The sequence below is a fragment of the Coloeus monedula genome (genome assembly GCF_965178545.1).
Source record: "Coloeus monedula genome assembly, chromosome: 17".
Taxonomy (NCBI): Eukaryota; Metazoa; Chordata; class Aves; order Passeriformes; family Corvidae; genus Coloeus; species Coloeus monedula.
In genome coordinates, this window is record NC_138797.1 from 875,378 (window position 1) to 899,113 (window position 23,736).

General features: G+C 53.0%; 1 protein-coding gene across 5 annotated transcripts in view; it reads right to left on the minus strand.

The window, feature by feature from the left end:
• Positions 1 to 23,736, minus strand: part of DLGAP4 (DLG associated protein 4) — a gene marked incomplete at its 5' end in the record, with an annotated part of 62,501 nt that overhangs the window by 1,896 nt on the left and 36,869 nt on the right. For all 5 annotated transcript variants that reach the window (XM_082292588.1, XM_082292586.1, XM_082292589.1 and 2 more), the window contains 5 exons: positions 829 to 981; positions 2,118 to 2,209; positions 3,983 to 4,392; positions 4,825 to 4,916; positions 6,240 to 6,601. In XM_082292588.1, coding sequence (XP_082148714.1) covers positions 829 to 981; positions 2,118 to 2,209; positions 3,983 to 4,392; positions 4,825 to 4,916; positions 6,240 to 6,601 — 1,109 coding nt within the window. The remainder of the gene's footprint in view (positions 1 to 828; positions 982 to 2,117; positions 2,210 to 3,982; positions 4,393 to 4,824; positions 4,917 to 6,239; positions 6,602 to 23,736) is intronic.

Sequence of the window (23,736 nt, forward strand, 5' to 3'; positions counted from 1 at the left end):
CATCCAGTTCCAGCCCCTGCCATGGCAGGGATGCCTTCCACTAGACCCTGTCCAACCTGGCCTTGGACATTTCCTGGGATGGGCTGTGCACAATCCGGAGGTTGATGATCCACAACCAGGATCATCAAGTCCAACCCCTGCACGGACCCACCTGCAGGACGCCCTGTGCCTGGCAGCGCTGTCCAAACGCTCCTGCAGCTCTGGCAGCCTCAGGGCTGGGACCATTCCCTGGGGAGCCTGGGCAGTGCCCAGCAGCCTCTGGGGGAAGAACCTTTTCCTCATCCCCAGCCTGACCCTCCCCTCCATGCAGCTTCCATGGTACAGGGCTCTTGTGGAGTGGCCTGGAGTTCACAGACTGACTGGTTCAGCTGCAGCTCAGAGCACAGCACAGGGAGTATGAAGACACAACTTAATGTGGAACTGCAAAATTTTAATCAGCCACCCTGTCCTGAGCCACAGTCCTCCCTACCCTTACCTGCAGAGCCAGGACACCACCTCTCCTGCATTTCCCAAAGGTTCCAGTTGTTTTTTTACATTACTTAGGCACCAGGGATAGTTAAACCCATCCACACAGTGCTGGGAACACTTGAGGCCCCTGCACCACTGCTCAGCACCCCAGGCTTCCTCCATCCAACACCTTTTCCCCTCGTACAAAACTGTTCCCACTGTTACTCAAGAGGAATGGCCTTGGTGCCTTGCAAGGCTGTGAGGTGACAAGTGCAGGATGGCCAACGCCCTTGAGAACATCTGTTTGCAGACAAAACCAGACCTCAGATACCCCAAATGTGTCCAAGGTACTCAGGCCACTTCCCAGTGCTCCTCACTCACCTTTCTCTCCGGTGTCTCTGCCAATTGCCAGCTGTTAGCTTTGAGGTGGTACAGCTCGTCAAACTTCATGCTGATGTCTTCAATGGACAGCTGGAGGAGATCCCAAAATCCAGCCAAGTCCTGGGCTGTGGGTCTGGGATTGGCGTTAGGGTTCTAGAAGGGGAAGTGTTAAGAACACCCTTTCAGAAGGAACACACCCAGCAGAGCAGCGTGCACAGCACATTCACCCCTTTTACGTCTGCCTGCAAACAAACCCCGTGAGAACCCACAGGAGAAACCAGCCCTGAACATGGACACACAAAGCTGTCATTTACAGCCCACATTATTTCTGCCCAGCTCAGGAAGCAGGTCCTGACTGCACTTCTCTTACAGCAGAGTAATCCTGAACCAGACACTCAGTGCTGGCACTAACCCCACAGCAGGATCCAACAGCAGTGCCCAGCATGGGAATCAGAGCCACAACACTGGTTTCTGACACAGAGACCCTGATTTCAGGGTGGGAAATAATGGAAATGGACACCCAGCTGTGATGCCTGGATCTGCAGCACTCCAAGGAGCCAAACTGAGCTTTCATGAGAAAAATTATTTTGCTACATTTCCCCCCAAAACAACCTGAAAGCATCAGTACTTCTTGGGCTGGGTTGAAAAATTTTAAGTAGCTTAAATTTCTTCCAAGAACAGGATTTTCCCAATTCCCAGACAGCTGAACCACCACTGCAGGCCCTGGAAAGCATGGGATCAGATCTGAGCAGCTCACACAAAGCTCTGCTGGTGCTGCTGCTCAGCTGGGATCAGCACTTTATCTCCTCCTGCTGCTCAAGTCTCTCCAAGATTATTTTGCATGTAAGGAACTCTAAGGAAGTTTGCAAAATCCATATTACCATGAAGCCTGAGGGGAAAACCAAACCACAGATTCCATCAATCCCCATTAGCCCAGGTCAGCTCCGAGCAAGGGCAAACCCCTGCACTCCCTTTCAGAGATCAATTCCCAGTGACCTGGGGACAGTGTCACCAGCCACACACACAAAGGGAGCACGTTTGGTCAAGAGCAGACTTTTCAAACAGTCCCCCCTCTTTGGCCCAAGCTCAGGGGTTTGCCTCAAAAAGCCCTTCAGAAGCAGGAGGCAGCTCTGTGCTAACCCAGCCCTCCCCCAGCCCGGCACTGCAGGCTGTGGCTGCACTGGCTTTGTTTTCACAGGGACAGCAGCCTGTTAACACCTGACCAAGTCCCTGGAGTGCTGTTGAGAGGCACCCTCCCAGAAACCAGGAAAAAAGAGATCCAGACTCACCAAGTTTTGTTCACAGAGGCCGTGGAATTGCTGGAACTTCTGTGACATCAGTAACTGTGCACTGCCCACTGCACTCAGGACTTTTCCTAAGACTGTGGGGGACAAAAAAAAAAAAAAAAAGAAAAGAAAAAAACCTGAGTTGAACAGACCATTAAATGTAGCAATGAGCTCCAGCATTCCTGGAGCAGAGAAACACTCGAGTCATCAGAAAAGCAGTTTCAGAGATCCTCAAGGCGCTAACTGCTCTCAGGAACAAGATGTTTTGAAACCACATTTGTCTGCCATTGCTCCTTCTGGCAGGCCAAACACAGACCTGTCTGAGGACATTACAACACCCAAGCTGGCAGAGAGCTCCTTAAACTGCCCTCAGCACCTCAGAGGAGCCACCAGCACCACCTCAGCAAGGTCTGCTGGCACTTGCTAGAGATTGCAGCCTGCTCTCCCAGCCCTGCACAAGGGCAAGGTGACACAGGGACCACTCTCCAGCCTCCCTGTACCAGCAGGGATGAACACACAGGCCAGGCCTTTTAACACCCAGGACTTCATGGTGCTCTTAACAGTTTTTCCAAGCAGCCTCCGGGCATGAGCATGTTCCTCTGCTCACTAGAGGAAATACAGTCTGGGCTTTTCCCTTCCAGAGGCAGGCTCAGAGCCCCACAGGCCACAGTGCCTGCAGCTGCATCACCAACAGGGACCACCTGAGTCCCATCCCTGCTCTGCTGCTGCCCCTGAGCCTGCTCGGAGCATTGGGAGCTCTTGGTGGGACAAGTGCACCCTGGGCTCTCTCACCCACCAAGGCTGTGGTTCCACAAGCAAGCAGCTTGCTGCTGGCAGTCACAGCAACAATGCCATGCAGGTCTTGCTGTCTTTCCTTGCCACAGGTCAAGCCAGGCCAGCCCCGAGGCAGGGAGATCCCTGGCACAGCCTGTCCCCCTGGCAGCCAGGGCAGCACCTCAGGGAATCGATTAGGGATTAGCTCCTGGAGCCCCAGCAGTGACAGTGAGCTAAAACTGAGCCTCACCTTTGTTTCACCTTTCTCAGGTTTTAAAAACATCAAGACCAGGCTCCACACAAAGATCCTGTCCTCTGCAGCCTCGTCACCCACTCCTGTCACTCTGTATTCACCAGAGGCACGGCTCCCACTGCCAAAAGCTCAGGTTTTGCAAAGGCATTTGAAAATAAAAGAACAAGCCCAGCTGTTCCATAAAATCAACTGGCCTCATGTTCCCTGTTCCAGGCTTTTGGTGTATCCAGCACAAATTCAGTGAGGCTTTCCCATGTGAAGAAACCTCCTCTTTGCTATAAAGACAAGTTCATCAACTGAACTGAGCAAACAAGCTCCGAAGTCGTGTTCCTTCTGCCCCACTGCCAGCTAAGCTTTCCCCTGCCTGTTTGAGAGTAATGGGTGAGGCAGGGAGAGATCCCACAGCCTCCCTGAAAGCTTTTTCCATTTAATCATTTTTAAGATTAAATCCATTTAAGCTTTCAGCAGTTTTGAGTGGTCAGAAGCTGCACCATCCCCTGCACGTCTTTTATGGTGCATCACAGCATTATTTCTTACTCCATTTGCTACAGGAAGTTTCATTACCCTTTCCAAGGAAAAATCATTCCTTGGCCCATCCTCATCTCCATGCTCTGGCTCTGTGGGCTGTCAGCAATTTCATAGAACCCCAGAATGGTTTGGGAGGGAAGGGACCTTAAAGCTCATCTCATCCCATGGGCAGGGACACCTTCCACTATCCCAGGCTGCTCCAAGCCCCAATGTCCAGCCTGGCCTTGGACACTGCCAGGGATATGGCAGCCACAATTTAACTGACCCAACTGCTTCCTGAGGGAGAAGCTGCCGGGCTGCTGCCCACACCCACCTTCCTCAGAGAGATTGTTCTCTTTGGTCTCCTGGTCCATCTGGCGGCACCAGCCCTCCAGGCGCTCGGTCTCCGCCTGCAGCAGCTTCAGGAACCAGAAGCCGTCCCGCCGGCAGGGCCCCGGCTGCACCGGCTCCGACGGCGATGTGGAGGAGCTCTCGAGCCAGGGGTCAGGAGGAGGGAGAGAAGAAGGCTCCAGGGCCGGGTCGTTGTTTTCTCCATAGGAGAGGTTTCTCTTAATCTGTGAGGGCTTGGCTGGTTGCCTGGTGGAGGCATCAACACCAACAGAGTTGTTGTGCTGGGGGCACTCAGCGAGGCTTCTCTCAGATGATTTACAGCTGGAGTTATTGGGCTCCTGCGTGTCAGAGTCTGTGTCCTGTTTGGAGGACATGCTGCGAGAGTGGCTGTTTCTGGAGGGATCAAAAGCCATGGTTCAATAGCAGAGCTTGGCCTGGCTGGCCTCCCACACCAACAGCAAAATCCATGGCCACAGCAGAGCCTCTCCCTGCCCCTCCTCACACACAGACACACCACACACTCAGACAGACAGAATTATAAGGTTGCCTGCTTACTGCAATCGGCCGTTCAGACGAGAGGGCTGACGCATGTCTATAATTACAGCTTGGAATTTCTTTATTTTTTATTTAATTTCAAGCTCCCATTGATTTGGCTGTTAGAGAACAAGTGCTTTTTGCAGTGGGTGTGTGCTGTGGAGGAAGAGCTCTCCGTGGGCCTCATTCAACACCACTCACTGGCACAAAGCAGGGAAGAAGGTCTAAGCACAAGTGGGGGAGGCACAATTTAAAATAAAAGGAAACTGCACAAGCTTGCGTCTCACTTACCGCCACTCGTCCTCTACCTGTACCCCGATGGACTGGAATTTGGTGGCTGGTGGAGGAGGCTCCTCTTTTGCCACTGGCTGAAGGCAGTCAACCTTATTGAACAAAAAAAAATACAGACAAAAACAGACACGAGAACTTGCGGCTGGAATCCGCGTTAGTCGACCAGGAGTGTGCACACACACAGAGCATGCTGACACCACACGGGAGGGCTGGCTAAGGACAGGCACGAGGCTACTGCTCAGCTCTGCTCCCACCTCAGGATCAGGGCTGTGTCCTGCCAGGCTGCTGCTGCTGCCACCACCTGTGCCAAGAGCCCTGGGCTCTGCATGGCTGGGGCTGTGTCCCTGCGCCTGTGGCATCCCACACAGTCAAGGACCACGGCATTCAAGGGAGGACAGCGAAGTGATTGAGACTGACAGCAAAGCCTCTCTCCCAGGGATTGACACCCTGGATAAGAGGGTTAGAAGGTTTTAGGAATGATATCCAGGTGACTTAGGAACCAACTCAGAAAAGGAAAAGGAGACGAACGCAGTCAGCCTCTCCAGTGTTTCTCTCCCCTCACTGCCCTTTCAGGTGTTCTGTCCCACCAGCCGTGCAGAGAGGCCTTCACTGTCACCTGTCTGAACTGGCCTTGCTGTAAAGCTGATGGAGAACTCGTTCAGCACACACAGAGCAGCTCAAAGCTCACATCCTGCCCTTGGAGCTGCCCAAGCTCCCGTCTGCTGGTAACCAGCACCTGGGACAGAACCAGAGCTCACAGCTGCCTGTAATTGAGAAACCTGTCCCAGAGGAGAGCACAGCCCCAGAGGATGCAGTTTTGCTGACTGAAGTATGGATTTACACTAGTCACTGGTTCTCGTTTGACTGCGTAATCAACAGCTCATTTGCATCTGCTCCCACAGAGTTAAATGCTTCCAGCAAGGGAAGCACCAACCTGCTGGGAACACTGAGCAGCAAGGAATTGCTCCCTCCTGCCTGCAGCCCTGGGACCATTTGACACTGCAGCAGCCCATCCCACGTAGACATCAAGCAGAAGGGCCCACCTCTCAGGGGAGGCTTGTCCCAAGAACCATGGTGGGCAAGGAGCAGACTGCTGGGAAGCAATACAGAGTACAGGGCACAGGCAGACTGGCAGCAAGAGGCCTCTTCAAAGGGACTCATCCAATTAACATGGCCCCTCTGCTCTAGAAAACATTTCAAATTTGTACTAGAAGAACTCAGTCCTTTCTGGGCTGTTAAGGGAAAGTGCTGCTGTCTCTCACCCTGGAAGCACTGGCAGTTACTCTGACAAGGCAGTGAGTGGCTCTTGCTATTCTAAGTGAGCTCAGATGCACACCCGGTCACAGAAAAGGCACACGCTAAATGGATGGGGTAAGGACATTCCTTGGGACGAAGGAGAACAAACTATTCCATACTTGTATTCCTATAGACGATAGCTTTCTTTTGGGGATATTCTCCACTTTAGGCTCTTCGTTAGTCAGAGTCCCTTTGTCACTTTTCAAAGTTGCATTTTTCTGAGGTAACTCTGGGGTGTCTCTGGCCGGAGTCACGACGCTGCCCCTGGTCACGCTGGGTGTCCTGGTGCTGTCCAAGCTGTCTGAGGAATTGCTGAGCCCCGACTGGCTGGTGACCTCACTCTTGTGGTCCTGGCTGTCCAGGTAGGTGTCCTGCGCCGACTCAGTGCTGCTCTGCACAGTGACAGAGATGAACGGCTTGGACGTGGTCCGAGGTGGGACGGGAGGTGGAGTCTTTTTATATGCCACTAGGCATGATGAACCTGCAGGGACGGAGCGGGGAGAACGGAGAACGCAGGAGACAGGTTGGAGGGAAAGAGATACAGTGAAAGAGAGAGAAAAAGCAGGTCAGTCACGACATCCAAGAGGAGCCTCCAAGCAGCAGCTGGAGGCAGAGGTGCAGAACCAGCCCACAGGCAGCAGCTCACGCTGGGGACCCACACCAAAGCATAGGGAAAGCGAAGGCAGAGCCAGAGCTAGCTTGCAAAAGAAGTCAAAAGGAATACCATGATGCGTGGAAATCTGGAAATGGAGAAGAGGGATAGAAAAGCCTCCCAAGAATGCTACAGGGTTTGGCAGGTGTAAGCCTCCACAGTGGGGAAATATTCTTTGGCTAAACCCTATGTTTTAGTGTCCTAGTACGGCCAAGTGTCTCAGCTCTTTGTCCCATCAGTTGACAAGTTTCAGTGTCTGGATCAGGGTGATGGTTTTTCCTACAAAAATGGAAAGAAGCCATAAAATGTGTTAGATGTTGATGGCAGGAACACACATTTGAAATCCCTGACAAGCCCAGCTGCTTCACACCAGGGCAAAAGACCCAGGAGTGGTGAGGCTGCTATTCTGTGGCCCCAGATCCAAGTGGCAGCAAGGCTGCAGATGTGTGCCCAGCAGACACACAACACACATATCCCACACCAACCAGGACAGCAGCCACAGCCCCAACCTGCTCCTGTCTCTGGCTGGACAGGATGGAAACCCCCCAGCGAAAATACATGGAAAATACAAGTAAAATCCATGTGGATCCTGCAGCAGCCGTGTTTAGGCTCTCAGATTTCCAAGGATATACAAGCCCCTGAGGCCACAGTACCTCTCCAGCTGCTGTCCAGCCAGGACAGGCTGCACTGGGCAGGGTGTGGCCAAACACACTGACCAGCCACCTTCCTATACACAACTGACCCCCTTTATCACCCTACCCCTGTGCTCTTGGTCCTCCTCAAGTCACCAGACTCCCTTTCTTATCCTACCTTTGGTTCCTCCCATTAAGTCCTGTGCAATCCCAAGCTGCTTTTCCCCTGCACATCCCAGCCCTTGCCAGCAGCCTCCTTAGTTCCAGAGAGCTGCAGTTACTCCCCATGTCACACCTGCCTCACCATTTCCAGTGGAGCCAGAGCCAGTCCCAAGCATCCCTGGGAGCCACATTCCCTGTGGGGCAATCACAGAGCTGCCCCACGAGCCTTATTGACAGTATGTGGACATGCCTGCATTTACACATCCTACTATTTACCATATTAAGAGCTAAAGCTCCACTTCAAAGGAGGAAATAAAAGGGAGGAATTACACAGGAGGAGATCTGTGTTTCCAGCAGCATTTTTGTGCCCAGAGATGCTGAGCAGCACCTGGCAGAGGAGAAGTGAGAGGCCTGTGCAGGGCTGCCAACCCAGCTGCCTCCAGCCTGGATGGGAGCTCAGAAAGCACTGAATGCATCCCAGCTCCCTCAGGCCACTGCACCAAGCCCAGCACAAACTGAGCAGTGTCCTGACAGCAGGAGAGCAGGACCCATCCCACCACCCATCACTCTCTGACTCACATGGGTGACCACAGTCCCCCTGCCAGAGCTGCCTGATGTGGAGCATCATCTCCAACAGCAATTCCTCGGCCCAGTCTCATGGCCTGACTCACACAGCCCATCCCAATGGGGCAGTGTAGGAGCAGCCTGACCAGAGCCATGGCAGAGGCAGCCCTGGATCAGCTGTGTCTACAGCCCAAAACAACAGGTTACTCCTGTTCCTGCACCAGGGCCACAGCAGCCACTGGCCAGGGCAAGCCAGAGCCACCCCAGCTGGCAGAGGTGAAAGCATGTCACATGTCTCTTCATGGACAGTTAAATACCTCCCCATGGCCCCTGCTCTTCTCCAGGGACAGTGCTCAGGGTGTCCTGCTACCCACAGCCCCTGTGACACAGTCCTGCTTGGAGCTGGACTGGCCACAGCCCTTGGTGGCTTGGCTGGCACGGTCACCAGGAGCTCAGCCCAGCTCCCCAGCTGTTGTGGCCACCACCAGGGCTGGGACTGGAAAGGATATCGATGGCTATTTGACATTGAACAGCCCAGCCACGCAAAACAAGGGGGAGGGCACAGCAGCACAGAGAGTTTCTGGGGCAGATCAGTGGTGTCCAGGGTCAGTAAGCCAGACCCAAAGCCATTCTCCACTTACCAACAGACAGCATGGACACTGTGCTGCTCTGTTAAAGGGGAAAACCACAGTATCCCCCTGGCTTGTCCCTGGGAACCCTTTGTGCCACCTGGCTGGGCTGAAGGGCAGCACAGGCTTTGCTGGAAGGGAAACACCCGGGACTGCCAGAACACACCCCTGCTCATGTATCTGTGCTCAAAGGGCTGACCACCCAGAAGTAAGCCTAAGGCTCTAAGAAACATTGCAAATGACAAACACAAAGGGATCAGGAGCTTTGAAGAACTGGGGATGCATTAGTTAGTGCAATTGCAGATTAACCTCACTGAAACCCTCTGCAAACATGAAACAGGACTTCTGACTGCCCAGCAAACTCAGAAACCACACCTTGCAAGGACAGGCTTCAAAAGCCAAAGTCAGAGCAAGCCCACCCAGAACAGCCTGTCCTTGGCCCTCAACACAACGCTGAACTAAGCTGCAGTGCTTCCTGCATCTGTGGGAAACAAGAACACCCCAGTGTTTCCATAGGAGAAGCAGGCAGCATTCTCTCCTGGCTCTGAGGCCAATCCCATCAGTGAGGAGCATTCCAGTAGCTGACTTACCCCTCCAAAGGGTTACAGCTCAGCAGGCATGGATCTGCTCGGGACTTGCTGAGGTCACACTATTTTAAAATCAGCTTGTGCTGTGCAATGTGGAATTACAGTTCCTGTGAGCACTGGAGCAGGACCTCACTCTTCAGGACCCGCAGCTCAGTTTGCTTGGGAACACCATCCCTGCTCCAAAAACATGTGGAACAACAGGAGAACATGGAATTCATGCTTAAGCTTCCAGTTTTGCAGCACTAGGCTCTTCCTGCTAACACCATCTTCCACGGCTAATTTCAGCAAGCAGCTGGAATTCACAGCATGCTGTGGATGATTGATTTTGGGGAGGAGGATGTTTGTTTATAGTCTTTCTTCTGTAATTATTTTTAGAAAGCAGCATGTTTCCAAACTAGCACCTTGCACGTGCCCTCAGGGGCTTGGGCAATCCTTGGGCAGAGGAGCTGGTTGCAGAGCCTTACACTGGAGAGTCCCTCTGGACCCTCAAAAACCAGCTGGGCATGCTGGAATCCTCTTCCCTCTCCTTACAGAGGCATTTGCTTCTTGGAAGACTAAAAGTAGAGTCGTAAGGGAATGTGAAATTCAGTCCCTGTTCCCATCCCACCAGGCTGGTACCTGCTCAGTACCTGGCAGCAGCACCAGGAGCACAGCCAAGGTATTTGGGCACCACAATTGCCCTCAAGTGTGTCTAGCCTGAAGTGCCAGTGTTCTGCTGCTATTGCTGATTCAATACAGCCTGGTTACATTTCCAATCATTCCAGGAACTTCAAAGACCTACTCAAACCATTCTTATTTTTGTTAAATCACCTCAAAGGCCCCCAGCCACGGTCAGCTGTGGAGGCAGGTTCCCCTGCCCTCAAACATCAGCAGGGCTGGCTGCTATCCCTGTCCTGCTCCATGCATCCCCCTTTCCCTATGGGAAGGGCTGGAAGAACGACCTCATTTCCTCACACATGAAGCAGAACGCTCTGAAATAATCTCTCCTACAAGACAAGCTCATTTGCCTTTTAAATAAAACAACCATAGAATCATCTTGCAGCAAATGGCATCAGTGGCATTATCCCCTCGGAGATTCCAGCTGCAGGGCTTTGGGCTGCCCTTTGCCACAGGGTCTCCTGGCTGGAAGGAGCTGCTTTGGGAGGCAGTTTCCAATAGCAAAGGGAACTGGAACAGCCACATTCCAAGCGACCTGACCTCTGATTTTCATCAGCTCGAGGAACACTTCAAGGTTGGAGCTGCAGTGAACTGCAGGATGTTTTATTTGTAGAGAGTCCAAGTGAAAGTGAGCCCCAGTGACAATCTGCACTGAAGACAATCCGGACACACGGATTTTATGGTTCACAGCTATTACTGTCCCTGTCTGGCTCTGTGGGGTCACATGCATGCACACACAGATGCACGGCTAGCTTCAGTACAAAGCCACTGACAAAGAGGCAGGAAGGCTCCTTGCGTGCATTCCAACAGGAGCATTTATTGATTCCACACTGTTGAAGGCTGCAGAGGCAAATACCAACATGACCCCAAACCCCCCAGTTTTATCCAGGGGCAGGGAAAAGGCAGGACCAGGGAATGGGGACCAATGGAGAACTCTGGGGGAGTGATGAGGGGAAGAGGCTGACAGCCAACCGGGGAGTCCAAACTGGGGTAGATTAACATAACAGAACAATGCATCCCGGGAGAAGCCTTTTTGGTCACCCTAACATGAAGTGGTTCTTGTGGTACTAGGGACTTGTCTTACTGAAAACTCTCTGTCCCTTGTAATGTGTGTTCACCGGCCACCACACACAACAATCACTTCAGACCTGATTTTTCTGCACACTGAAGGTCAAGATACCTGCACCAGTTAGAGGCACTGCTGAGAAACCTACCCAAATTTTGTTAGTCAACAGGAAAACCATACAAGTCAGAAATCATAGAGGCTTGGGTTGGAGGGACCTTAAAGACCATCTTTTTCCATCCCCTGTCCTGGGCAGGGACACCTTCCACTATCTCAGGGTACTCCAAGCCCCATCCAACCTGACCTTGGACACTTCCAGAGATCCAGGGCCTGCCCACCATCACAGGGGTGATTTTTTTCCTAATCTAAATCTCTCCTCTTTAAAACAATTTCTGCTTGTCCTATCACTATCTGCCCATGTGAAAAATCACATGGCTCCCATGTATTTCCATCTAGACATGATGGGAAATGCCTGTGAAGATGCCACCTCTTGCTCTGACAGAATGACTGTCTTTAGAGTGCTGGAGGAGATTTAAAAGACGTTTTATAGTGGTTAAACAAAACTCCTGGAAAGCAAAGTCAAGTGACTGCATTTATTCAGAGAGGCAGTTTATGGAAATGCTATAAATACCTCCTGCCTCAGTGCCTTGCCTTTGTAAATCTCAGTAGCACTGATCTTTGAAAAACTAAAAATCTCACCTTGGTACTACACAGAGGTAACAGACACCTGATGGTAACCACGAGTGGGCTGTGGGAGCCAGGGAAGGGCTGCGGGCGCCAGGGAAGGGCCGTGGGCTCTCCTGTCAGTCCTCACTCCAAGCTGCAGGGTGACCCCAGGAGCAGCAGCATCCTGGCACAAGCAGCTCCCCACAGCACAGCCCAAACCATGTGCCACCTCTGTGGTGGTGCCCACAGAGCCCTGCAGAGTGCCCAGCCCAGCAGAGCCCTTTAACTCTCAGATGATCCCAAGAACACCATGAACACTTCACCAGCTGTTTCTGCTTGTCACAGAGCCCGTACACCAGCCAGGCTGTGCTTGTGAGTCAGGGGACAGAGAATTCCCCAGCAGCTCCTCCCAGGCAGCAGCACCAGGGAAGAGCCCTCTCACCTCTTGTGCCAGCCCTGCATAAACCCAGCCTGGACACCCAAAGCACCTTGAGTACTTCTCGAGGAGGTCAGAGGAGAAATTCAACATTCCCCTTCTTATTGCCCTACCCATCCTCAGCTTTCAGCCCCAGCACGGCTCAGGCAGAGCAGCAGTGCTTGGGCATGGCTGGAGTGGCAGCTGGGACAAGGGGACCACTTGTCCCACCACATAACGCTCTTGTTCCCAGGACAGAGAGCCAGGCCTTGGGCTCTGTGCCACAGGACACCCTCAGCCCAGCCCCGGGACTCCAGGCAGAGGCAGGAGCACCCCGGCAGTGTCAGGGAGCACAGCACAGGGCGGGTGGGTCTGCAGCAGGGACCAAGGAGAGGTGAGGGGCAGCGGGCTGGGGTCACACCCTGACACTCCAAGGCAGAAGTGTCCCTCTGACCACTGCAGCTGTTCCCACCAGCAGCTACGGAAGGTGAGCAGCCCTCACTCAGAATTACACCCCAGCCACTTTTCCTGACCCATGGAAGCGGCCATTTCCCCCTGAACAGCATCATCTCACTTGTGAGGTAAGCACACAGAGGGGAGATGCCCTTCCTGAGCACCACTGCTCCCACACAGGCTCCTCTGGGAGCAGCCTCCCCCCAGCCCCACACGTGCCTGACCCACTCTGCAGCTCCCCCTTGGCACAGTGTGGCACCGGGTGTGCAGACTGCACTTCACCTATCTGGCATTTTGTTACACAAAGAAATGACTTAGCTTTAAGCAAACGCCTTCCTCAAAGCCCTCCCTGAGCAGCCAGAGAGGCTGGCACAGCACTAAACAGACCTGTGCCAACAGCTCTTTGCTGCCCAGCTGGGAGACACCTCCAGCTGCTGCTCCAAGCGAGCGCACAGCTGTCAGAGATTTGTTACCCCCTGCTCCTGTTCAGGTCCAGCACACCTGTACACCCCAAAGGCTCTGCTGGCAGGACAGTATTTTATCACCCAAGTATCCATCTGGTACCTGGTGTTAGGAAAAAAGGGGCTGCCCTGCACTTTTCCAACCACTGCCAAGTACAGCAAGTTCCTGCATATCACTGAAATGAAAGGACTGGACAGATCTGCAGAAAAAGGACCTCAAACTCAAGGCAGCATCTCTCCAAATGCTGCAGTCAGAAGCAAATACAGAAGCAAAGGGCTCTCTCTGAACATCAGCTCTGTGTGTGTAGACTAACAGTAGAGCTCTCATCCAGAAATGCACCACAAAATGCTCTGCACAACCATTTGTGTTCTCTGGTCAGCTATGACTGAGATGCCCTTAGGGAGAGCTGCCACACAGGGTGACCAGGGATGCCTGGGGCAGGCACAGGGGCACTCAGGGCTGCATGAGCCCCAGCAGCCAGTTCTAACCACAGACCCAGTACTTTGGGAGGGAACATTTAACCAGAGCAGGAAAGGCTGATGGCTGTGAACTCTTTACATGAGGGACTTTGGATTTTTCAATATACCAGAAGTTTAAGCATCATGGAGAGGCTCCAGTTTCGAATTCCTGAGCACAGAAATGATAACGAGCACTGATACACTGAGAAATGTTATACTGGGAAGGCAAGGCAGGTTGCTTTTGTAAAAAAAAAAAAAAAAAAAAAAAAAAATCTTCTTGTAGAAGGTCACAAATTTAAGAGCCATGAAGCAACAGAAGACACCCTCCAAGAGTGCTGGGGTTAAAAACAGGGTACCTCACACTGCTGGCTCCTGGCAGATCTGGCCATCCCTCTTTAGCACAGCCTGCTGCAGAGTCAGCAGGGCCACAGCAGATGCTGCAGGGGACACCAGCCACAGGCACTCCCAAACCCAGCTGCAGCAGCAGCTGACACTGGGGCTGCTGAGTGGGCTAGAGGAGACACTGGGATTTCTCCCCACCCTCCCAAAAACGATTGTCAGGGGTTTTAAAGCGAGTTGAAGCCACGGTGAGCAGCTCCAACCTGCTCCAGCCACACATCCAGCCAGTGTCCTTCTGTCCTGGGGGCTCAGACAGATCTCCAACCCAGCCAGCACAGGACAGCAGCCAAAAGAGCATTTGCTGCCTCTCCCTGCCCCAGGGGTTAATTCACTAACAACCACCAAGGTCCCCAAACCCAACCATTCTGCCTCAAGAAGTCACCGAGTGGGAAAAGAAAAGCCAGAGCACGGTGCCAGGAGGAGCAGAACTGCATCTCTGATGGGTGGGGGTGCCTGATCCCCAGGGGCGGGGTCCCTTGCCAGCTCACTGCCCAAAAGTGCTGGCACACACTTTTTCCACAGAGGGGCTGGACTGAAGGGATGGTCCATCAGTTCAGTGCTCCTCAGGGTGTGCTTATCCCCCCCCAAAACCCTCACTAGTGAGGGCTGATGCTTTTCACACCAAAGAGGTGAAGCAGCAGAGTTAGTGGGAGCCCAAGCTTCCAGAGCCCTGGGGTCTTTGATCAGCAGCCACACTCCTGGTGTCCACCTAGCCCAGGACCCTGCACCAGGAATGCAGCACCAGAGTGCCCAGCAGCACCTGGACTGTCCTGCCAGGTGGGCACAACAGAGTCACCAGCAATTCCTCCTGTTGCCAGATCCTGCCTGGCCCCTCCAGCAGAGCCAGGGCTGCCAGAGCAGCTGAGAGCCCACCCAGGCAGGCCTGGAGCTCCATGCCCATGGCCAGGCACAGCCCTTTCTCAGCCAGGCCCCTGGACACGGGCACCTGTGGCACAGGGTGGTGAGCAGAGGTCATGGCAGAAGGGCCAGTGGCATTCCAATCCCATGGCAGGTTTCATAGGAGTGCAAGGCTCTGGGCAACAGGAGCCCAGCTGGGCTTTAAGGGCACACCATTTCTCCTTGCTGGCCTTTGTGCAGAGGATGCAGAAATGCATCCCACAGTGCTAAGGAGGCACCAAGCCATGAGGCCCAGGGCTTGCTGCATCACCCAGCAGCCTGTTTGCTACAGACACCTCACCCTCACTTCAGGACCTCCTCACTCACAGCTCCACAGGGCTCTGACCCCGGCCTGAGCCATGGCAGGCACAGGGGGAGGGAGCAGCTCCCCAGCTGCAGCAGAGTGGGGATGCCAGGATAGGGGCTGAAACCTTTCTGTGCACACAGGAACCAGGAACAGGGGAATAGGGAACACAGAGAACCCACACTGCCACTTGTCCTGCCTCTGCAGAAGGCAAGGAAGCGCTGCAGATACCCTGCCCACCCATCTGCACGGAGCAGCCTGTCCTCTTCAGAGGGCCATCAGGAAGGGGCTCAGCTCTGAACTGTGCCACAGAGGACTGCTAGAGAGAGCAGGCACTTCCATCAGCTCCTGGAACTGGTCACATGGACTTTCCTGCAGCCAGAGGCAGGTAAGAGAATGCAAGACTGGACAGACTGGAGCATACAGCACCTCACAGAGCCTGCCCAGCAGCTCAGCACGCCACCACTCCACTCCCAGGGCTCCAGGGGATACCAGGACCACTTCAGAACTGTATGGACCACAGCTTAGTGAGCACGTATCAGCCAAAAGCTCCTCAGACAGGGAGACAAGCTGTGCTGAAAGGTGCTGCCACAACAAGAGCAGCAATCCTTTCTGCTGATGCACTGAAGCATCATCCACTTCACCCTCCTGATGCAGAGACCTGTGCCTGCAGCATCTCACCCAGATGTGGCAAAAAAAGCTCAGCAGCAGCACAAGGAAATGTCCACTGGACTCGACCACACACACAGGTGGTCAGTGCAGCAGCACAACCACGCAGTGCCCAGGGCAGCTCTAACACCATCAGCCAGCAGGTCAGAGACAAGAGGGGCCTGCTAGCAGAACAGGAGAGGGAAAACACAACTGCAGATATCCAGAGATTTGCATTCCAGAGAGTATTTCTCAGGAACAGCACTTACTGCAGGCAGGCCCCATCCCTCCTTGCTTTTAAACACTCACTGTGGCAGCCCCAAAACACCGATTCCGCCGCCCTGGGACTGCAGGGTCTGTTCTGCCAACTGCACTCTGCAGCTTTGTGTCTGGGCTGGTTTGGGCTCTGCAGCCCTGAGTGTCTCTAGGAGAGAGGCATGGGACATCCCAGCCCATGGATAACAGGCAGAGAAGGGAAGGGAACTGGGCTGAACCAGGTGCCACAGAATTCCCATCCCACAGCAGTGACCAGTCCCTGCACCCCCCTCCCTGTTCAACACTGCCCTTTCTGCAAGGTTTGCTCAGGGTTATCCAGCACAGACATGGAATTAGGGCACAGATGTAAACCAGACAGGAATTAGCCAGTGCCACCAGGTCACAGGCTGCTCCCCTATCCCTCCTCCACATGGGATGTCATCCTGCTGCTCTGCAAAGCAGCAAACTGTGGGGAGTAGGGGATGCCTTCAGAGGACACAGGTAAGGAAGGATGGCAAACCCTCCATGCACCCACTGCTGTAGCCACTTCTAAGTGCACCGAGAGTATTAGCATTAATCATCAAGGTGTTTAGCATAATTAGGGAGGCTGATTTAGTTTTTCTCCAAGCTAGCAGTTTCTAGAATCTCCTGCAGAAGTAAGTTCCACCAGCTAATGATGCACTGCATGAAATATCCTCTCCCTTCACCATCACTTCATGCACTGCCACATCACTTGGAAGATGGCATATGTGGATGCTTTTAACTCGCTTCCCTGCCACTGCAGAAGTCCAGGGAATCTCAACACACCTCCTCAAAGTCACAGCCAGTCAAAATCCATATGGCCAGAAATGGCTGGAAACCATGGCAAACCGAATCTCTTCTTGTCTGTGTCAGAGCTCAGCAGCTCAAACGGGCTATTTTAGGTTATGCTGATTGCTTGAAGCCCCAAATCCAGTCATTCCCAAGCACTTGCTCACGTGTCACAGGAGACACATCTCAAGTTCTCCCTGTACAGGCAGCAAGCTGCACCTTGAGCACAAAAATAAGTGCAATAACCCAAGTTTTGCCATCTCAGAAAGGCAAGCGTGTCAGTCCAGCACGGCACACACAGCACTGTGACCCTGTGGGACTCCCCATGTGCCTCCCTCTCAGCCCAGGGACCACCCCCCAGCCCACCAGGAACCACTTTGTCCAGGACTTCTTGAAGGCTCCAGGAACAGGAGTTGCTCCCCTACAGCAGAATCACACCTAGAGCTCTGAGGAACCAAGCCCACAGCGTGGTCCACAGAAGGTTTTGCAAACACTGCCCAGTTGCTGAGACATTATTGGCACATTCCCACTGGTGGACAGTCCTGGAAGCTGGGTGGAGGGGTTACCATCATTTTAAGTGTGCCACTAAACACTGTTCACAGAAGAGCTGGCCAAGAGGGTGCTGAAAACACTGATGGCAGCCAGCAGCTTGTCAGCACAGAGTGTGATAACAGGAACAGGCCTGTGCTGATGGCAGCAATCGCCGAGTTCCCCAGCACAAATGGGGCTCCCAGGGAATTGCTTCATCCCCAAGAACAGAAGCAGCCAACAATTCTGTAGCCTACCTAAAATTCTGAGAAACTGCCACCATTGCTGCCAACAAAACCCCCCTCAAGGTAAGAATTAATTCCTCCATCACTTTGTTTAACATCAGGATTTTTATCACAATTCTCCGGTACTGTATCCCGAATTTTACCTGATGCAGGATATCTGCTACTCTCCCTTGCTCACAGGAAGACATTCCGCTGTTTTAGGCAAGGGTGAGCACTCGGTGATGCCACCAGGAGCAGCAGAGGTGGTTTTCCCAGGACATTATGAAAAACCCTCCCCACACCCAGATGACGAGGGATTCTTTGTAAGCTGAAAACAAACCCCACCCTGTAGCCATAGGGCCAGGGAAAGCACATGTGTCAGCAGCTGAGGAGACAGCACTGAACAGGGAGATGGGAAGGCATCAGGCTGGACTCATCTCCCAGTGAAAAATTCCAGCCTTTAGCCAACACTCTTTCCACTTGGACAGTGGCTGTCAGACAGCCAGCATCGAGATTTACATCTTCAAAGCTACAATCATCAAGAGGTTTTAATAGCCAGATTCAATTGAAGCTATTTCCTCCCTTAAGTATGTACAAACCAAGATGTGGCAACACTATGCTAATACTGAAGAATCAAAGTCAAAATTGCTGGGAAACTTGTGTTGGCTGAGGCACAGGACAAGCTTTGCATGTTAGAGAAAGCTCCTCCATATTCTATTTCACTGTTTAACATGGCATTATCCATAAGATTAAAAAAAAAATCACATGAACAGACACAGAAAAGGCTGTAGCAGGCTGCTCCCTCTCCATTAGCATTAAATTTGACAGTGGTTCAGCTGTTGCAGCAGTCTGGTCTGTTCTGGAGAGGAAGGGAGTCCTCAGACTCAGAGCAGGCAATTAAGCAAATATTCCAACCTTTTATTCCCTTTGGGTAGGGTGCCAGGAAGCTCTGGAAAGCCGTGCTCATTGCTTGCATTGCCGAGGGCTCCCACCTGAACTAACCACGGACCCTGCAGAGCACTGAGCTTTCCTCCCTGGTGACAGAGGCACACAGAGGAGCAGTGCCGTGTGTCCCCAGTGCCACTGCTCACATTGATCTCCCAGAGGCCAAGAGTCCCCAGCTCTGATTCCCTGAGAATTTCAAGTATCACAAGCACTCCCTGAACAATGGATACCCCAAGGGAGGGGGTATCCGGAGCAAACCCGGCACTTTTGGAATCCTTCATTTCAGGAATCGAGCAGGCATCTGACAAAAAAGCCACTGTGCAGCTCCAGCTCTGAAATCAAAGAGCACAGCAGATCCCAGGCATGCACCCAGAGCTTTCTCCAAGCACATCTGAGGCTCCAGTATCTGTGACCTACATAGCTTCCAGCCACCACCAAGTCTGCATCTTCACAGCTCGGTCTGCTTTTCCTGCAGGCTCCAAAACACCACGTTCCTGGTTCACAGGACTGAAGAGTCCCCATAAGCTTTCAAGTTCAGAGCCCAGACCACCACTTAGCCACAAGTATGGGTAGCAGGTCTGGATTCAGGGGTGCAGGACCTGTTTGCCCACACAGCTGGCCCCTCCAGCCTGCAGAACCTGCCATGAAGATATTCCATGGATCTGAGACTATAAACTAGGAAAGGGACACAAGAGAGGCCAGAGCACAGCTCTATTCACCACATCTAGTGAACTGATTCAGTTTTAGGCCACAGAGCTGAAGGCACTGGCTTAGTCATGCTGTTCCCATGGCACTGGGACCTACTCCCTTCTGTCCCGCTGTCTGGAATTCAGAATGTGACAATGACTCCCTGGCCTTCCAAGGAGCGTTATCAGCGAACCCCAGCCTCCAGCAAAAGCATTAAACGTCACCAGAGCATCCCCTGCTGCTTTCAGGAACCTGCTCACTGTGGAACAGACCATTTTCCTGCCTTGGAAGCTATGTGCCAAAAGCCTTCTTGGCTTCAGTTCCCACCTAGCTTATATTTAGTCCTGTTTCCAAATTAGTGTTCTCCTCTCCCTCCACTCCTTTCACCTTAGCAGTTGTATAACTCCAGCTACAAAATAAACACCATCCACACCAAATCCTGAAATCTTAGGGTGTTCTGCAGGATATTCCAAAATATTCCTCCCAGGACTTCACCTGCAAACACCAAGTACCAACCAGCAGGTGAAGCACATGCATTTTTGCTTTTCCTCATCTGTGGCTTGGCACTGGATGGTAGAGGGTGAACGGTGGGGTAGGGAGCAGGTAACAAGTGATTTAGAGTGGCTTAAGAAAGGTGATGAGAATGATCCAGCCAGACTGTTTTGAAGGTATTCCCCTAAGAGACTGTTTACCAGAGGTGTCTTTGGAAGAAGCCACTTCTTGCTCAAGCACAGCAATGGGACCTTCCCACAAAACGGTGTTCACTTGTCTCCCAGAGCCTGAAGGGCCTCCAGAGCCTCCTGGAAAACACACCAGCCCAGCAATTCCATAGTCCAAGGAGCTCTAAGCACATCATGAGCAGCCGTGAAAGATGCCCATCCACAATGCTCTGCTTTCCTGCTCCTCTTCAGCTCTCCCTGCCAGCACATTCTGCAGGGCCCTCAGGCACCTGCACCCACAGCAGGCACCACAAGGAGCACCGGGGCTCAGGAATGCCAAGCCCCTGCTCCAAACGAGCACCTTTGTCAGTTCTAAAGTGACCTAACCAGGAAGTGCAGTGAGGCCACAGCAAAACCACGGGATCTGCTGGACTCAATCTAACAGAAAACATCAGTCCAAGTGACGTTCCTGACAGGAATTTATGGGGCTTTTGCTACAGGTCTTCAGAGTTACAGCCCTGCCCAGGAGCTGTGTGCCAGCCTTTGAACACACCCAGAGGTTCAGCAGGCTGGTGATGTTCTAACCATGTCTGTACCCATCCTTCCCCTTGCTCCCAGCCCAGGTCCCAGCTCTGGCCACAGCTCCAGCTCCAAGGCACACAGGGCGAGTTCTTCCTGCAAGGGCAGATGGAGGGAACAAATCAAACTGCTCCCTGCAGACACCTCCTCACCCAACCAAGGCCAAAAGGGTTTCGGAGAACCAGCTCAAGATTTCTAAAACCTGACTACCAAGAGCTGACACACCAAGGAAATGATGCTGCCTTCAGTTCTCCGGGAAAAATCCCACCTCTACACTTCTCTGAAAATCCCAGCCAAACTGTGAAGACTGCCCAGGGCTGGAGTTATTCCTCCACTTGGCCAGGGAACAATTTTAGACTTGGAATGTATTACTGCATTCAAGCAGCCACTCCTTGTCGTGCCAGTTGTCCAACCCCCAGACCAGCTGGAGGATGAAATTCCTAGGAATAGCGAAATGCCAATCTTTGGATGCAGGGCTTTCCAGGGCAGTCACCAGCATGGCCTCTGCTGTGTCCAGCTCAAAGGCATTGCTGAGAACAGCTACTGTGGCCTCCCAGGACAGAGTGACTGTGTCAGCTACTTGGCATTAGTCCAGTAAGTGCTTTCACCTGAAGTGGCCTCGTGAAACAAGAACCACCAGCCAAAAATAACCCAACAGTGAGCACGGACACAGCCCCAGAGCAGCAGCGAGCTTGTGGGATACAAGGGTGGGATCAAGGAGCAGGTCTCCAACTATCTGCTCAAGGGGTTTGTTTGCCAGAAGGAATCCTCCATCAGCCTGTGGCAAAATACACCAGAACGTGGTGCCATCAAGGGGGACACGGCTGGGAAGGACAGAAGGACACTGCTCTGCCCTTGTCACTCCAGGGTGAAGCACAGAGCACACCCAGGCACAGACCCTCAGCACACACAGTGGTCTCAGTGTCACCTGTACAGGGACTGTGCACTTGGGGTCACTTCTGATGCTGGTGACACTACACTGGGAACAAACCCACCCAACCCCTGCTGCTACATTTTCCTGGAAAGCACTTTCAAGAGAACACTGGGGGTGTTTACATAGCAGAGGCCCTGTTTCAGAGAAGAGCTGCCCAGTCAGGTTTCTTGGATCTGGGCCGTGTCAGAAGCCTCAAGACACACGCAGTGGATACTGACTGAAGATGAAGGTCAGTGGAACAGGATGACTCCACCAGACATCTCCTCTGTAGGGCTCTGGCAGCCAGGCAAGATAAGCACTGTGAACTTGCTGTCAGCAAGAGACCGATCCAGCAGGGAGAAGTCCTGCCCAGTGCTGGAAATAGGGAGTGCTTTAACTCCCACTGCACCCCAGGTTACTGGGGACCCGGAGCTCATACTGCAAGAATAATTGTCCTCCTCAATACACCTAAAAAAACCACTGCTCTCAGCTCTGTCACTGTATGACAGCAAGACAAAAAATGTCCTTTATCCCCCAACATCCTTTCCAAGGCCAAAAGCAACCACAAACACTTTTGAAGATAAATGAACGGTAAACTGCAGCAAGCAAAGAGGTGGGACAACAACGAGTAAGTGCCTTCAATTTTCACATCTGACTTCTTGTGTTTCCAATGGCACAGAGCTGGTGAACAGCTGGCAGCTCCTGCCTGCTCCAGCCTGTGCCTGGTCCCCAGTCCAAGGGGGGCTTGTGCACCCCAGAAACACGCGGGGCCCAAAGCGCTGCTGCCCTGCAGCCGCTGCCCCACAGGGCCCCCACGCTGCTGCAGGGTGGGGCTCCACCTGCTCCAGGGGCATCCCAAACCCACTGCAGGTGCCAGCTGCTCTGGGATTAGCCTCTTGTGTCCTTTCAGGGAGGCAGGGCAGCTTGGCCAGCCCTTCCCACAGTGCCCATTCCCCACATGCTGTGGCTGGTGCCTCCAGCACCACCATCACACCAACAACGAATCCTGCTCTCAGGGGCATTTCTATTCCTGTCCCAGACATGCAGCAGACACAGGATGCCTATGAGATGACAGCAGACAAGCTTCATACCTACAAGCCCAAGGCTTGAGATGGGGAAGACAACTTTGCATTAAAGCAGCCATAGAAAAAAAGAACAACAACCTCCTTTTAGCAAGGGATTCAGTTCTATTCTTCAGCTGTAACCATGACACACAGCCCAGCTGAGGAAACAAAACAGCAACACGTTATTTTGGATACTGCTTTGTAAACAGATGCGTGGCCAGTTATCTAATTGTGGGAACATGGATGTGAGTAGGCTTGGAGGGAGCAGCAGAGCACTTGCAGGGTTATTGCACTCACAGCAGTTTGCACCACCCATCTCCACCAGGAAATTTCCACGGACTGCAATGTCAGCAGCTTGTGCTGCAACACACCTGGGAGAATCTGTGAGGTGCCACCTCCCTTGGGTACCACAGCACTGTCCCCTCCTACTCTGGCCACTAACAGACACAACCACAAAGACAGATACAGGAGGTATTTCCTCAGCTAATTGCTAATTACATTAATTGACAAGACATCTGACTCAGCTGCTCTAGAGCCTGGTGGAAGCTGGGCCTCCTTCTCCCTGTAGCAGGAATGCCTTATCCGTGGGGAGAGGGTGTAACAGCAGTGAGTCACCTTACAGACACACAGGCCAGCCCTGGGACAGAGCTCGGGCCAGCACAGCCTCCTGACTGCAGGGGGATGTGCCTGCCCTGGCAGCTCACAGCGGGCAGCCAGCACTGGCAGTGCTCCAGCACCACGAAGCCCACTGAGAGAACAAAGGTGTTCTGCACAGGGTAACACAGCCAGAGCTCGTGTGATGGGCTCCACGAACAGGGGACCGCAGTCACAGCTGCTGAGCTCAAAGGGAAAACGAAAGAGTAGCCCAGGATCAGGGTGGCACAGTACAGAACACTGAAGTGTGCTTGCTCTCCACACTGCCACACGAGTGTCACCGCCACAGAGCCGAGGGACAGCAGCAGAGCTCAGGGCTGGGAACTGCAGAGCCAGGGCCCTTTGCCTCCCACCTTCACCTGACCCCCTCGGTGCTGAGCAGCCACTGCCCATGCCCAGGTGCCAGATGGGCACCCACAGCCCCCACCCCAATGCAGGGAGCTGGAGGGCTCAGGTCTGAGCTCTGTTACCATTCCACTCACGAAGGACAGAACATCCAGGTAACTTTTGGTTTCTCTAGGTCTGGAACCCATGCATGTTCCAATTTGCAATACAAATATTAGTATTGTGTTAGATTAAGTACCAGCTGTCCTGAGAGCCAGGATGACATCCCAAATCCAGCACACCCTCCCAGGCTGCTGTCTGGCAGC